Here is a 14,125-nt window from a genome sequence, read left to right as displayed (position 1 = left end):
GTCAGCCAGTGCAGATGTGTGGCCACCTAATTGTGGTGAAAATTTAAACACTTCTGCATGAAGAGACATCTTCATTTAAGTTCATTTCAGAAGTAGAGACATTACCTTTTAATGACTCCATATTTAAGATTTAGTGTTTTAAAAAGGGAATGTCTCTCGATGTTGGCTGCTTGAAAAAATCCAGTATATTATTAATTTATATATTTTGGTTTCCTGAATGAAGCTGAAATAAGTTAATGTGCATATTTCAGCATCCTTCAAACTCATGTGAACATGTGCGTTGAACTAACTGAAAAATAATAGTGAATAGACTGCATTGCATGTAAACTGGTCATGATGGTGATAGTACAACCACCACTATAACCAGTCTTTCTCTTTCTTCGTTCTCTATTCCCATCCCATTCTTTCTTTTAACCTCTTAACTTCTTCTACTGCCTATTCATTTTCACTTTTCTTTATCACACTCATCCTTAATTATACTCATGCTCTCCCTTCTATTTAAACCTCTATTCACTATCCTTTCTCCTTTTATTCCACACACACTATGGCTCCACTTTTCTTTCCATCCATCTCTAGGACAAAGAGGTGAACCTGGAACAGGTCCACCAGCGTTTGAACAGCCTCCTGGACGAGGACTTGGCCCACAAGCAGCTGCCAGGCCAGTCTATCGAGATCTCTGCCCTGGATATTGGCAGCATGCAGCCCAGCCAGTCCCTGGAGGTCTTGTCTGCACGGGACTACCCAGCCCATCGGGGGCCGCCGCGGCTCTCTGTGAGCACCTTCCTCCAGGAGGGTCATGGGGCAGGAAGGACACTGGGCGTGGCCCCTGGCAGGACCTTGCCCCTGCCCCTCAGCAGTGCCACCATGCCCTCTATCCGCTGCAAACACAGGGCACCCAATGGGGGGCTCTTCCGGCAGAGCCCAGTCAAGACACCCATGCCAATGTCCTACCAACCAGTGCCAGGAGGACCCATCCCAGAAGCCAGTGAGCCCAGCCACGGGACATCCATCTGAGCACACCCAATATTCACAGACACTCAAGCTCAAACAGATTAGCGGAGAGCTAAACAGAGTGCTAACGATGTGAAGAGAGATAAATAAAACATAAAAAAGGATTTTTATTACCAGTGATGAAGAGTCAGTGGGATGACACATGACAAGACACTGAGACTTTAATGTACATATTTGTAAGTACAAAGAGAGAGAGAGAAGCAACATTAAAAGTGTATTTTGAATATTCTCAACAGTTGAGTTTAAAAAACATAAAAGTATAAAAAAAAAAAAAGGACTGTTTGAATGGCTTTGTAAATTTTGTTCTAAATGAATAAAGGTGACAATTCTTTGTGGTTGTTTTCTAAGTGCCAAGTTCAGATGTTTTCTTTCAGATCAACATTAATTGAATGTACTGTAAGAATTCATGATAAAAGATATTTCACACTTCAAAGACATTGGAAGAATCAATTTGTTTCATATGAAAAAAATAAAAAGCATAATACAAAAAAACAGAGTGTGCTTGAAAACATATTTAGCATATTAGTGCTGTCGACGTGTATCTTTGACTCTGGAATCACTGATAAATTTATATTTTAGAGTACAATAACAGGCAAATCAAAGACTAAAATGTTTTATCACATTTTGCAGCACTACAATTAGTTCATTAAATTAGGGCTCATTATTAGTGGGTTTCTGTGCTGAATTAAAAAAGTAAGTTGATATTTTAAATATTAAAAAAGCTATTCAAATTAGATTTGAAAAATACCATTTACAATGGAACCACTCTACGATAATCATGATAGTCATGTCCTTTAAAAAAAATAAAAAATAAAAAAACTTATAGAATTGGACGCATTATCAGCAGCTCATTGCATTTTCTCTCCATTTATCTATAATTTCTATTACTGGAAGGCTGGATTTTCTAAACTGTGCTCATTGCAAGAAGACTTGATGTACAGTAAATGACACTGCGTGTTCGCAAGCAAAAAATAATAACTTGTGTGTAAATTGGTACAAAATTGAAGTTAAACTGAATTTTTTATGAAACCCTGAAAAAAATAAAAATTGTGAGCCTAACACACATTTTGCCAATACAGGATTAATCAGATCTTTCAGTTGTCTGTCCATATATCTAACTGTACCTTACAAGTTTACCCATTCCAGTAAACAACTGGGACTGGGAAATCATAGTAATCCCCAAAAAACAATAATATTGTACATTTTACCCATGTTTAATCCAATTAATTCCTACTCATAATCTCACTTAAAGCCCACGTTTGCCCCTAAGTGCCTCAACTTGTCTATCAGCGTACATGGAATATAGGGAGACAAAAAAAAACCTGTCCATGTGGAGATCAAGGATAATTGCTCACTTTGGGCCCCACTCATAACAGACCTTCACACCACACCAACAGTCCAAGCAGACACACATGGGGCCTATATGAACAAACTATACACCAGTGCTAGCCCCAGCATTAGGGGCCCATATGGACATGGCGTTTGGGAATGCAAACATTAGCCAAGCAGATTGAGCTAGGTTGAGAATGTGTAGCTGCTCAGTGTAATGGTGTTTGTGTGGTAAGGTACTAGTGAGACTACAATCCATGAAGTGCAGTACAGTTTGTAACATTCACAGGATTTTTCAACTCTGGGAGGTTATCACTGGTCACTAGTTATCACTAGTGTTGTAGTCAAGACCGCCCAAACTGAGACCAAGTCAAGACCAAGACCAAGACCAGGGTTTATCGAGACCGAGACAAGACCAACACTTTTAGCGGCTGAGACCAAGTCAAGACCGAGTCAAGACCAGTTCCCTACATTACATGAAACACAGTAAAATGTGAAACGTGATCATAGGTACTTCTCAAATTGATCTGAAAGATCCACATTCCCATAAAAACGTCCACAAACACTAAGAGGCGAAATCAATGTCAACAAGCATCTTTATTCAAAACTCCTTTTCCATGCTTACCATCGCGGGGAGGGGTGACAGTCGTTAACGGTAACAACACATTTTTTATTAGGGTTATTGGTTCCATTTGAAGCAATACATTTTACATCCAATCAAAGTTTGGATGTTAACAAATAAATCAGACAATGCAAAAGCAGTGTATTGATATTCCCAAAGTTACGGTCCTCAATGTCCGAGACAGAGACAAGACCGAGTACAAATGCGGTCGAGTCCAAGACAAGACCATCAATATGTGGTCTTAAGACCGGTCACGAGTACTACAACACTAGTTATCACAGGACTAACAAAAAATAAAGCCAATGAGAAAATGGCACGTTCTCATGCAAAGAATTAATAGTTGTAATTATAAATTTGACACTATATGGTGATATACATTTTCATCATGCAGTATTCCCTCTAGCCAATGAGATTGTAAACAAGTGCAGTGCACTCCCCTGTTGAATTCCCTAACCTGCTGCTTCTTGTGGACATAGCTTACTGCTGATGTCTGAACAACTTCTGGCAAGTGCTCTGTCACTTCAATCTCAAGCGTCAAATTTCCCTCAACCAAGCAAACCAGGCCTATTGAAAAAATGTCTAAACAATAGTGAAGTGAAAATTGCATTTTGGGCTACCTTTGTTTTTTTTAGAGCTGACAATGTGCAAGAATTCAACTCTCTTTTTCACGTAATTCCATTTTCCTACTCACTCCTACCAGGTGTGTATGATGTGACTCTTTGTTTTGATCTACTTGCAGCATTCCCATATGGAAAGTCAGAGTCACTGAGCCCTGATGGATCATTTGTCCAGTATTATCATTCAACAATCATATAGAGAACAACTAAATTGCAATAATTGTTCTCAGAGAGATACGAACAGCTCATTAAAAACACTGAAGAGGAAATACATTATGGCTCTCAGGGAAAGACCTCATCCATACTTTTTCATGCACAACATCGATTGCATAATGTATAGGTTCAAAGCAAGTACATTTTGATCATGATTCCTATGTGACATTTCATGGTAAAAGTGTCTCGTTTTTTCCCCCTGTAACTTTAAAATTAAACTTTAATTTCTTGGATATTAGATTAATGGGTGGTTAAGAGCCAGCCTACCACATTATCCAAAAACTTAAAAGTTTTGTGTGATTTCTGAGGATCTATTGACAGAAATGCAATACAATATCCATAACTATGGCTGTCGTGATAACCGCAAAATTTAAATACCACGCTGTTGGTCAAGCTTACCGCAGAGGATGGCAAGCACCGTAACAACTGCAATGTTCATACTGTACATTTAAGGGCGTGTTAAATTAATAAATGAGTGCTTCAAAAGTTCCACAACCTTAACAAGCTCTGTAATGGTTCAAGGATGGATAGCCATGGCTATATGTGACCCGACTTCAAACTCTGAAGCTGTAAGTGTTGCCGTGTTTTGTGTTGTTTTACTGTTTATTTTAAAGGTTAGCTAACTTGGCGTTAGCATATTGCGCGGCTAATGTGGCTAACACTCTCGGCGATGTTGGACGAACATTGTGATCCTGAAGGATAGTCCTGAGAAACTGGACAGTAAGCCAGCTAGCTTGCTCAGACCATGAAGCAGTGAGGTGACAGACACAGACACTCTTACTCTGCTATATGGCACCAAATTACTTAATTGATGCAAAATGCGATAATACCGCATGTTGACCACCAACATATTGCCGCGGTGGAAATTACTTCAGCGCGACAGCCCTATAACTATGGTTTCAGTGGTGTATAAAGATCTTACATAATGCACCGTTATGTTTTTATTACCTTAAAAGTCTGCAAATTTGTTTTGCATCGGAGCAATTTTTCCATTAGATGGGGGGTCAGAACATAAGACATAATATTTAAATTGAACGTAATGGTGTTCGGTTAGCTCAGTCAGTAAAGCGTAAGACTCTCCGTTAAGGTGGCGAGTCTGATCCCATGTCAAGAAAATTTTATTCTTCAACAATTTAATTATGAAGTGACTGTTTCACATGTTCACAATAAAGCATGTGCATTCAAGTGCGCATTCCGGTGTTTGACCTGCATCCATCAACCTATGAACGCTTTTTCATTTCCCCAGTATCTCCAGGCAAAGGACATTTAGGGGAATCACGTTTTTTGACAGTTCTTTCAGAGGTGTGTCAAGCAAGCTACAGACTCTTTAATGTCATTTAGAATTTTTTTTAAAGTAAAAGCTCTCAATTCAACTTGAAGTGGTGCTAATTAACAGAGTTTCAGGAGCGGGACCACACATCTAGCACGTCATTGCAATTTCCATAAATACCCACACGTCCTAAGTCCTCCCCTTCGCCCTCGTATCCTGCATGGCCCTCGCATTTCGCAGACGAACCGAGACCAAGCAACATCGCGTCGAGCACGCTACGCTAACATCCAATAACGCGAATTATTACCAGCTACTTCCATCCACTTACCTCTTCGAGAAGTTTTCGGCACATCGCTATCCCCATTGGACGCTGAATTATTCGGACGGACTCGAGACATCTTCCATGTTCACGTCAGCAGACCCAGCACCAGAAGCCGAATTCTCTCCTCCATCTCCATGCTTGAGACCCCGCTTTCTACAATCCTAAAGTCGACCAGGGAGCGGGTGAGTCCAGCCTTAACACCATCCGCCTTCCACGGTCCACTTTCCTCAACAATCAGAAACATTGCACCCGAAGAATCCCCTGCCTCTCATCAAACAGCTGATCACAGCGTTTCCACGCGCCAGCGAGGTCCTGGGTCACACATTCTTCACAAACAATCAAGACACGAACTACAGCCACTCTTCAGAAAACGGTTATAAATGTAACAATTCCGATTTAGAGAACAGACAATACAGAAAACTTTTCAAGCTATCATGTCAGCGTGCCATGCATTCAGTTCCGTCAACACCAGCTCCTTTCCAGGTGGCGCATTACGCACGCCGTGACGTCAGCGCCACTGTTAAAGGGACAGTTCACATTACTCCATCTCAAGATAGCAGAGAAGTCGGTACCAAAGCAAAGAGGACGTAAACCAACACCAGAATTCCAAGCCTCCACCTCTCATCAGGGTTGACCGCACCAGCAGCCTACATCACACAGGACAACCACATCGAGTTGTCAGCACCCCGCCATCCAGCTCCCGAAGCTTCAGGTACCCATCACTGGGATATGCTAGCACCCCTGCCGTCTACATCTACCAACCACAGCAGCAAGCTTCATTAGGGGCCTTCGGCACTGGGACACCAGCGCCACAGCTGGACACTTCCAGCAGCTACAGCAGCCAGTTCTATAGGGGGCCCCAGCACCGAGATGCTAGCGCCCAGTCGTACACCTAGAACAACCTCAGCAGCCTCAGTAGGGGCATTAGGCACCGGGATGCCCACCGTCTGCTCCCATCAACCACCAACCTGACCGCACCAAATGGTCCATTACACAGAACTATCCGAAAAGTCATTGACGGAAACCGTTTAAAAGGACAGGAACTTCATGCCATTCTTTGCTTATCTTTCAATAGCAATCTCCAGTTCTGTTATAACTGATGCTAGCAGCATGCAAGCTAACCGCTCAAGTACAGTTGTTTTGAGTTCTTAATCATTACGAGTGAAGTCATTTCAAGCTAACAGCTGTTTCGAGCTAACTTCAAGCTAACTAATAGTCGTTTCAAGCTAATTTCGAGCTACAAGCCATTTCAAACTTACTTCGAGCTAGCTAACAGCTGTTTCGCGCTTAATTCGAGCTAACAGCCGTTTCACGCTTAATTCGAGCTAACAGCCGCGCCGCGCTTACTTCGCGCTAACAGCCACGCCGCGCTTACTTCGCGCTAACAGCCGCGTCGAGCTTACTTCGCGCTAACAGCCGTTTTGCGCTTACTTCAAGCGAGCTAACAGCCACATCACGCTTACTTCGAGCGAGCTTACAGCCGCTTATACTCCTGTAATACAGATGCAAAAATTTACTTTGTGGTTCCCTGACAAGAAGTTTTGAGAAAACCCATTTACTGTGAAAACGCCAGTGTTTCAGGGTTGTATGTTGTATTTGCAAGGTGAACAGAGATTGTCACACTGTCACAACTGATGAAAGGCAAACGTGTGGTATCATTACTCTCATCGTCAATGGTACTGTGATCGCATGAGTCATACAAACAGTGCTTTTCTGGTGGGAGGTTGTTCTTCATCAGCACTTTTGTGTTGGTAAAATAGTCAAAAGCCCATCCCCTGTGTACCACCATCATTGCAGCCACTGACACACTGCTGGCATGGCTAGTGTGTAGACTAACATCTGCACATGGAGTCACTATCTGCTTGTTTTCACCTGAAGGCAAAAGGTTTCACTTGGAGAAAATAATGAAAGTTCCTGAAAGAGTCACTACTGCAGCAGCAAGGACATGATTCCTCACTGCCCACACTGCCAACTTTGGACTGGTTTGTGCGATGGTGGGAAAGTATTTGTCCAAAATAATAACTTAAGGTGGATCCACTTGACTGCTATATGCCCCCCTGAGGTTGAAAACTTCAAAAATGAACTAAGGACTTTAAAATTGCTTCCCTCAAGTTTGAGCGTGTGCATGCACTTCAGTGTACTCGAGTTATGAGATGTGTGTTGAGATTGTTGATTTGCCCTCATCACCTTTCCTGTCCAGTGGTCTTGCCTGCCAGTCTTAGACGTGGTGCTGAGCGATGCTGTAAAGTCTCCATGGCTGTGCTCAAAGGAACCACTGACCTTGTTCTGAGAGCTGGGCTGAGTCGTGTCAGGGACGTACGTATGTCAAGACTCATCTTATGACATGGCCTTTTTCACCTCCACATCAGATACAGCATATAAAGAAGCTCTGCCTCACTTTGCACACTTTAAAATGAATCCAATTCTGCAGAGGAGTTACTGAGATTACTTTGATCTGAAGGGATTATTGTGGAGGTCATCTTTAAAGACAAGTCTATTGCATAACACAGAATAAAATACATACATGTGTAAGTAAATTATCTTAATATAAATATAGATAATGTGCAGTGCATGGAGGAAAATCGCCTAATGGACTCATATTACTTGTAAAACCAAAATCTCCATCAGTTTTTCATATAGCACATTATCACAGGAACAGGGTCTTTGTAATTATACAATTCTGCCATACAACACTCGCATGAATAGTCTGTATAATTAGCTCGTGTGGGCAGTGTAAGGCAATCTGCTGTAAAATAACTTCTATTCTCCCAGCAGGAATATCACTGACCGTCTGTCTAGACTGCCTTATGCAGCCTTATTATCCATTCATTGGGCCATCATACCTTAAACTGCATGTAGGGCTTTTGCTTTCTTGTCCTGAGGGAATCTCTTTGTCTTTTTTGCCCCCCAAAATTTTAATTTTAATGACATTAACTTTGTTTCCATATTTAGTATTTGGCATAATAATAGCCTAACATACAAACATGATCTATCCATCATTGGTCAAGATTACCCATAACATACAGGGGTCATGATTTTATAGTATTTTAATTACTTTAAATCTGATATCTCACCCTTCATTCAAGGCAGATAATCTTTTTTGGTGATAAGATTGTTTTAAGGCCCCATCTGTTAAGTACGGAGACAACTTAATAATTCACTCTTTAAAGTAAATGAGTAGCAGATGGGGAGTTTTAATTAGGAAATAAATTGACTCAACTACGTCTCTTTAAAAAGGGACAGTTCGTGTTTTGGGAAAAATACTTTATTGCTTTCTTTTCTGAGAATTTTATTATAAGATTGATATCCCGGTACAGTGTTTCCCAAAGATTGACAGCGTAACTGGTGGGGAGGGGGTGGGGTTAGCAGTCGACTGTCACAGATGTTATGCCGAATTTTGCATGCCTGCTGAGAATTGTAGGAAAATGCATTAAAGTTCTGCTTTTACACACTATACTATTCTTTGTGGGGTTCATCAATAGTGATAAATGATCAGTATATATTTTACGAGTGTTAATCGTTAATATTTTATTACACTTAGTAAAAGTACCATTTCTTGAGATTCAGCAAAAACATGTGGCGTTAACCATGTTCAAACAACAAAATGTCCTAAAAGGACCTTAAGAAGTGAATTGTATAATTCGGCAAAACAGATATTGTAGGCTACCTACCGAAATTTGCATCCACCTCGAGGTGTATTCAATTCACGGCAGGCATGCAGAATTCGGCACAACACCTGCGCTGCAAAATGTCACTAGACCTCGTGGGAGCAAGAACACACAGTCTACCGGAGGTAGATTGTGTCTGACTTGACGGCGCTGTTTTTATTCCCCTATCTATCAAGTCGGCAAAAGTCAGCCAGTTATCTCGAACGCACCTGTAGACTACCAGTTATACAGCGTGCTAACTTCGACAGCTGTTTTCCAAAGTTAACATCTCCTTATTAGCTAGGCTCCTTACATGCTTGCTAATAACTGTTTTGAAGATGGGTTTCCGACATTGACAGCGTTGTGTTGGACTGATTTGTGCAGCAGTGTTTATGTTTATGTTGTCCGTGTTTGCGAGAGAGAGAGCGACCGAGTGAGACGAGCGGAGTGACTATGCGCTGCGCTGCGCTGCAATTTTACTTGGGCAGCTGTTAATCTACCTGGGCGGCCCGCCCAAGTCAAGCCTATGTATGGTAACACTGCGGTAACATTTTCTTTTAAGGTGCTTGTAATAGGCACACTTATTAGAAACTTGTTAAAAGTTTATAGACCACTTATTAACGTTAATAGGATGTTTAATGACAGTAATCAGACTGTAAGAAGTTTATATTACTGCCTTATAAAGGCTAATATATCCTTATTTATGCACTCATTAACCATTAACAATGCACCTTAGCAGCTACCTAAAGTGGGAACAGTGTTAAGATGAGTAAATGTTTATAAAAAGAACTAATACAAGAAGAATGTGGAAATACAAGAAGAATGTGGAAAAATATTTAAACATTTAGCGTTATAGTTGTGAAGCACAAAATCATACTCATACATTTTTTGTGGAAAATGAAATTCTTTTTACATTTCATAACTTTCAACTAAACGCAACCAAAAGAAGAGTATATTAAACTTCCACACAAACACACGAACAAAAAACAAATACGTTTTCTTGAATATTAACTCTAAACAACATTATGTATGACGGATTTTTTTCAATACAAGTGTGTTTTTCAAAAGTGGACTTTGGGGAACATTTTTTGGTTCCTCATGTATATATAAATCAAGAAATAAATTTGCGATTCCTGCAGTGTGCATTAATAAAAGGTGAGACGTCAGAAAAAAAACTTTTCTTTACCTGGTAGTCCTTGATTAACTTCTCTGTCTTATCATCAAGGTAGAGAATGAGGCCTCTGATCACAGTGATAGAGAAACAGAATACCAAGAAAAAGTAACCCTAGAAACTAATACCATGGGATCAATAAAAATAGATTACCAAGGTAATGGGAACTAATGTACAGCCAGCAACATCTGGCGTGAATAATAATTTAAAAATATATTTTTTTGATAGATCTATTAATTTGCTCTGTGAAATGCAAAAAAACAACCCAAACAGGACAAGTAGAAGTCTGCCATCTGAAATGAAAACAACTTTTTGTCTGGCCCATAAGCTAGTTAATATAACTGTAAATTTTTGTGTGTGGTCAACATTCTAGAAAGGGTCCTTACAGAGAGAGACATTTTTGTCAAAGATTAAAATAATGTTTGTTAAACCAAAAACAACTCAAAAATGATCGTGGTGATAGCGATTTCAGGGACATTTCAAGTTAAAACAAAAATGATCTTACTCTTTAACAAAAAGTTCGACCTCTGCAGCGATCCTCTCCATAATGTTGTCAGACACTAAGAATAATTATCTGAGCATGTCAGTGGCAAAACAAGCATATGTTGTGGATGTAAATTGAAGGTGTGCAGCTGCCTATTAATGTTACATTGTAGCTTCTTTCACGCACCAGTCTCTTGGACCAATTTCAACTGTCCAGGTGACCCTAAGACATTATTCAAGCTGCTCTAAAAATCCAAGTGCCTATGTTAGCTTACACTACATATCTTATTTTATAGCTGCATGCTAACGTTAGCTTCAAATTAATTTTTCACTAGAACCAACTATTTTAATCCGCACTTGCAGAGTTTCAATTACACATGAAGCAACTAAAGCCACCTACCAGCTTAAGCTTTGCATGGCACAGAAGTAACTTTTAGCCACATGGTCACGGTAAATTAGTTACATTACTCTGGCTTCCAGTATAAATCCACTATAACAATGTTATCTTCAAATTACACTTAAAGCCTCGTTTTTCTACAAAAAACTGTAAAGACTCTGGAAACGTAGCTAACCACTTTGCACTCTGTTTTCTTACCTTAAGTTTGATCCACATGTTCCTCCTTCCGGGTTTCCAGACCAACAGAACAGGAAGGGAAGTTGGAGTCAACAAGGCTTCTCCAGGCTCCTCCTGCACAAGAATTTTTTATACTGAGTAAATGGGTTTGTTGTGTGTGTGTTAACCCTAACCCTACGCAGAGTCGCAGTCTAACATACTTCTCTGCTCCTACATTCCAGGAGTTACTTAGTGAAAATCCTATAGTGACGGTGTCTGCCCCCCGACCATTGAAATTATTTAAATCAAAGGCAAACAAAAGAGGAGCTGTACATAAAAACCTCACAGCAATAGTGCAAAAGAATAGGAGAATTAAATGTGGACTGTAAACATCAAATCTCTCTCTTCTAAAAGGTGTACTAGTAAATGAATTAATATCAGATTATGATATTGATTTATTTTGTCTTACTGAAACTTGGCTGGGTGATGGAGAATATGTTAGCCTAAATGAATCCACCTCATATTAATACTCACATTCCTCGAGGCACAGGCCGAGGAGGTAGAGTTGCAGCTATCTTCGACTCTAGCCTACTAATCAGCTCTAAACCTAAACTAAACTATAACTCATTTGAAAGCCTTGTTCTTGGTCTTTCGCACCCAAGTTAGAAATCACTGCAACCAATTCTTTGCGTTATAGTGTACCGAGCACCTGGCCCGTATGAATTCTTATCTGAGTTTTTGTCAACTTCAGTCCTTAAAACGGACAAAGTTATTATTGTAGGGGATTTTAATATTCATGTGGACGTTGAGAATGACAGCTTCAGTACTGCGTTTATCTCTCTGTTAGATTCCATTGGCTTCTCTCAGAGTGTTCATGAACCGACTCACCGTTTTAATCACACCCTCGACCTTGTTTTGGTATACGGTATTGAAATTGAACATTTAATAGTGTTCCCACAGAATCCCTCTTTATCTGACCACTGTTTGATAACTTTTGAGCTTGTATTGCTGAACTACACGCCATTGGGCAAAATGTTCTATACAAGATGTCTGTCTGATAGTGCTGTAGCTAAATTTAAGGATGTGATTCCATCAGCTCTAAATTCATTATCAAGTCACAAAGTAACAGAGGACTCCTATGTTAATTTCAGTCCCTCCCAAATCGATCATCTTGTTGACAGTGCTGCAGGCTCGCTGCGAATGACACTCGACTCTGTTGCCCCTCTAAAAAAGAAAATAATAAAACAAAGACAGTTAGCTCCATGGTATAATACTGAAACTCGCAAATTAAAGCAAATATCGCAGAAACGTGAGAGGAATTGGCGTTCCACCACACTGGAAAATTCTCATTTATTTTGGCAACATAGTCTTAAAACTTATAGGAAGGCCCTCTGTAATGCCAGAGCAGCGTACTACTCGTCATTAATAGAGGAAAATAGGAATAACCACAGGTTTCTTTTCAGCACTGTAGCCAGGCTGACAGAGAGTCACAGCTCTATTGAGCCAAGTATTCCCATAGCTCTCAGTAGTTACGACTTCATGAGCTTATTTAATGATAAAATTCTAACTATTAGAAACAAAATTCACCAAGACCTGCCCTTAACTGGCACCTGTAGAACCAGATATATGTTTAGACTGTTTTGCTTCGCTCAACCTTTACCAACTAACTTCAATAATTTCTTCATCTAAACCATCAACCTGCCTCTTAGACCCCATCCTGACTAGGCTGCTTAAAGTAGTTTTACCCTTAGTCAGCACCTCTATACTAGATATGATCAATGTATCTCTATCAACAGGCTATGTACCACAGTACTTTAAAGTAGCTGTAATTAAACCTCTTCTGAAAAAGCCCAAACATGATCTGGATGTTTTAGCCAACTATAGACCTATATCTAACCTTCCATTTCTCTCCAAGATCCTGGAGAAAGCAGTCGCCAAACAGCTGTGTGACTTTCTACAGAGCAATAGTTTATTTGAGGATTTTCAGTCATGATTTAGAGCTCATCATAGCACAGAGACAGCACTGGTGAAAATTATTAATGACCTCCTAATTGCATCAGACAAAAAACTTGTCTCTGTACTGGTTTTATTAGATCTTAGTGCTGCATTTGATACCATTGACCATCATATCCTATTACAGAGACTGGAACATTTCATTGGCATTAAAGGAACCGCTCTAAGCTGGTTTAAGTCCTATTTATCAGATCAATTTCAGTTTGTACATGTTAACGATGAGTCCTCCATGCACGCCAAAGTTAGTCATGGAGTTCCACAAGGCAGTTTAGCACAAAAACACAACATAATTACATCAAGGAAACTCCTTCTCTGGGTGGTGAAAGACCTGTTGCCAACCATAGGCTATTACATCCTGTAAGAAGAGGCTCAGATGTTGTCGCAGATGAAGGGCAAGCATATGGACAGGCCCTAAAAGATGCTGTGGACAATTAAAGACAACCGCTTCACAAAATGTATTAAAGGACATTTAAAGGTAATTGAATGGGAATACTGATTGGGCAGTAGGGATGAGGTGCCAAGAGATTCTCATCCCTACTGCCCAACCAGTATTCCCATTCAATTACTTTTAAACATCCTTTGATACGTTTTGTGACGTGGTTGTCTCCAATTTTCCACTGCATCTTTTAGGGCCTGTCCATAGGCTCGCCTTTCGTCTGTGACAACATCTCAGCCTCTTTTTACATGATGTAATAGCCTATGGTTGGCAACAGGTCTTCTCTTGAGCGATCTTTCACCACCCAGAGAAGGAGTTTCCTTGATGTAATTATGTTGTGTTTTTGTGCTAAACTGCAAAATGTTCAAAATCCATACAGATTGTTCATAAAGTGAAGAAACATAAATAAAAGTTGTTTTCCTGCGCAAAATGTTCACT

The 14,125-nt window shown here is 40.1% G+C and overlaps 1 protein-coding gene across 1 annotated transcript in view; it reads left to right on the top strand.

The window, feature by feature from the left end:
* Nucleotides 1-1,497, top strand: part of grid1a (glutamate receptor, ionotropic, delta 1a) — a 260,845-nt gene extending 259,348 nt beyond the window's left edge. The window contains exon 16 of the mRNA XM_038737961.1: nt 577-1,497. Within this exon, the coding sequence (XP_038593889.1) occupies nt 577-1,014 (438 nt within the window). The 3' untranslated portion in view covers nt 1,015-1,497. The remainder of the gene's footprint in view (nt 1-576) is intronic.
* Nucleotides 1,498-14,125: the final 12,628 nt, after the last annotated feature.

Source organism: Micropterus salmoides, unplaced genomic scaffold, assembly GCF_014851395.1.
Source record: "Micropterus salmoides isolate LMB-PRFRI ecotype aquatic unplaced genomic scaffold, ASM1485139v1 Ms_hic_scaffold_22, whole genome shotgun sequence".
Taxonomy (NCBI): domain Eukaryota; kingdom Metazoa; phylum Chordata; class Actinopteri; order Centrarchiformes; family Centrarchidae; genus Micropterus; species Micropterus salmoides.
The sequence above is the reverse complement of the archived record's forward strand: the minus strand, read 5'-3'. Positions and strand labels throughout refer to the sequence as shown.